Here is a 2,547-nt window from a genome sequence, read left to right on the forward strand (position 1 = left end):
ACTACCCCTTGTACCAGTCTGTGCTGTCTTCGTGAACGCAGCATTCATTCCAAATGATAATTTGCCTTAGAAATAATCTTCCGGACATGAATTTTCCCATCAGCCTTGTACAATTATTCGATTGTGCTATAGCATGACCCCGAATTGAGTGTGCGTCTGCGAAACCAACGTTGACAGGAGCATGAAATAAAGTAGACAAATGGGAACAGCGGTTCGCTTCTTCATTCCTAAACGTGCCAAGTGGATTATGCACTCAAATAAAATCAAAATACCCGGACTCTGGAGATTTTGAAATAAAAACAGTGCTGGAGAAACTCTGGTTTTGGAAGGAGAAACAAAGTTAACGTTTCGCGTTTAGTATGACTCTTGGGAGTTTTATAATTCTCCAGCACTGTGTTTTATAATTGATTATGCATTTTGTTTTTACACGTGGGTACTGCTGAAACCTTGGCGATATTTATAATTACAGAGTTCACTTTACGTGGCCTGTGTAATTAAGTCTCCCCCGCTAGATATGCACCATTATTCCGATAAAAGTTTATTACCAAGTTTCGTTTCTCGGCTCGCACCTGACACCAGCCGTCAAGTGTGGGCGCTCGCTGGAGCAGGGTCGCATGGGATTTGTAGTTCACAGCTGGTGAAACAGCAGCTAGGATTCCGGTGCCGCTGGCCGGAAAGGACTACAGTTCCCAGAAGGCAGCGCGGGCGTTGACACCCTGGAGACGAGGAAAACAGTGAGAGGGAGGAGTTTGAATCAGAAAGTTCTCGGTGTTTGTTGTCGTAGCCGATACAAACTCGTAGATCCACACGGGCATTCACTTTAGAGAGGACGAGGATGGCAAGTCAGGGCCTCGGAAATGGCGGGGCAGCTGCTGGAGGAGGGGGCCTCGGTGCCAGTGGCTCGGCTTTCTCGGTCACCCCTTTCCCTGTGTCGGGCCCAGGAGCCGGCCTGGGTCCGCTAGTCTCCGTGTGGGAGTGGGAAGACGAGGCGGGTCGTTGGAGGCCCTACAGCAGCCGGGTTAGCGAGCACATAGAGCGCAGCCTCCAGCATTTACAGGGAGCGGCTGCGGCGACAGCTAAAGGAATCAACAGCATCTCCCTGGGCCAGGCCGAGCCCAGGTTGGCCCCCTACATCATCGATATCCCCACACTCACCCAATTCCGACAAGACACAGGTAAGGCCAGCCCCTCGCTCCCAAAACTGTCAGCAAGATCTGATCAGTACTGCCTGATCACGTACTGATCATTCACAATCTTCAGCTTCACTTTTGGTGTTGCTATCAGTGGTTCATTCAGTCGACCTAAATGTTCACTCCAGGTGCAGATCTATTTGTTAAAATGTTTGCATTTCTTCTGTAAATTGCTTTGCTGATTTAAGCCCGAGGTGTTTTGACTAAGAAACAGTGTTTTCAAAAACTAATACTATCGAAAAGAAATCAAACATTAGCCATACTATTTTAAGGTTAAAAGTTTTCCACAGCACTACAGTTTGTTTAGGCTACTAAAACTAATGCATAGGTAATTGTTAATAGTTAATATTTAATTGTGAGACTAATCATTTCAATAATTTACCTTGGTAATAGTTGCCATTGTAATCAGGGTATATATTTGTCAGATTCCCCCTCTCTTTATTTCAAGGGGAGATGGTAAGGTACTAGTAATCCAGAAGCCCAGGCTTTTGCTCCAGGGAAATGGATTCCAATCCCATGACAGCAGTGAGAATTTAAATTCAGTTAAGTAATTCAAAAACTGATTATGCTAATAAGACAAATCTCGATTATTTTAAAAACCTAAGTAGTTTGTTAATTGCTTTTTGTAAAGGAAGTCTGCCACCTTTACTTGACCCAGCCTGCATGTGACTCCATACCCACAGCGGTGTCGTTTATTTTTAACTGCCCTGTGAAATGGCCTAGCAAGCCACTCAGTTCAAGGATGACAAGGGATGGGCGCCAAATGCTAACTTTGTCAATGAGCTCATTAATAATAGATAGTTGGAACTTTATCTTTGATATCTTCCCATAGTTGCAACTGTGGATCAGGGAAATTGGGGTCTTAGCACTGTGACTTTAAGTTTTGATATTCTGTGATTCTGCGTGTTGTGGAAATGTGCCAACTTACGATAGTTTGGAATGATTCATTTTTCAGGTTTTTTCGAGTCTGGAAAGAAGTAAGACAAATGTATGCTTTCTCAAGTCAAAAATAAGATTCCATATTTCGTTTGTGATTTTAGATCTAGACTTAGCAAAGTTACGTGAGGAATGATTCAAACACATGAAGTAAAGATGTGCTTTCACAAAGTTGAATAGCGTTGTCAGTGGCTCCTCCACATTGGAACTGCTGATTGTTCATACATGACCAGAAAACTGAAGGTGTTTGTGACCTTAAAGCTGGCTGTCAAGAAAGTTTAATGCTCCCTACAGGCATCATTGTCATGTTGAAATTGCAGTTTTCGGTGTTCAGATTTAGAATCTTTCTACAGCTTCATCTTGATATTGAAATCTGGCAGGAAGGAATCTATTTGGCTTGTCTATTGAACCAGGAGAGGAA

General features: G+C 43.5%; 1 protein-coding gene across 1 annotated transcript; it reads left to right on the forward strand.

The window, feature by feature from the left end:
• The first annotated feature begins 586 nt into the window (after window positions 1-586).
• Window positions 587-1,243, forward strand: LOC125486129 (probable E3 ubiquitin-protein ligase DTX2). Its single transcript, XM_048612389.1, has one exon. The coding sequence runs from the start codon at window positions 836-838 to the stop codon at window positions 1,241-1,243; it is 408 nt and encodes a 135-aa protein (XP_048468346.1). The 5' UTR covers window positions 587-835.
• Window positions 1,244-2,547: the final 1,304 nt, after the last annotated feature.

The sequence above is a fragment of the Rhincodon typus genome, chromosome 26 (assembly GCF_021869965.1).
Source record: "Rhincodon typus isolate 14 chromosome 26, sRhiTyp1.1, whole genome shotgun sequence".
NCBI lineage: Eukaryota > Metazoa > Chordata > Chondrichthyes > Orectolobiformes > Rhincodontidae > Rhincodon > Rhincodon typus.

Coding starts and splice junctions, on each gene's coding strand:
- LOC125486129 (XM_048612389.1), top strand. CDS start 836: ATGGCAAGTCAGGGCCTCGGAAATGGCGGGGCAGCTGCTGGAGGAGGG.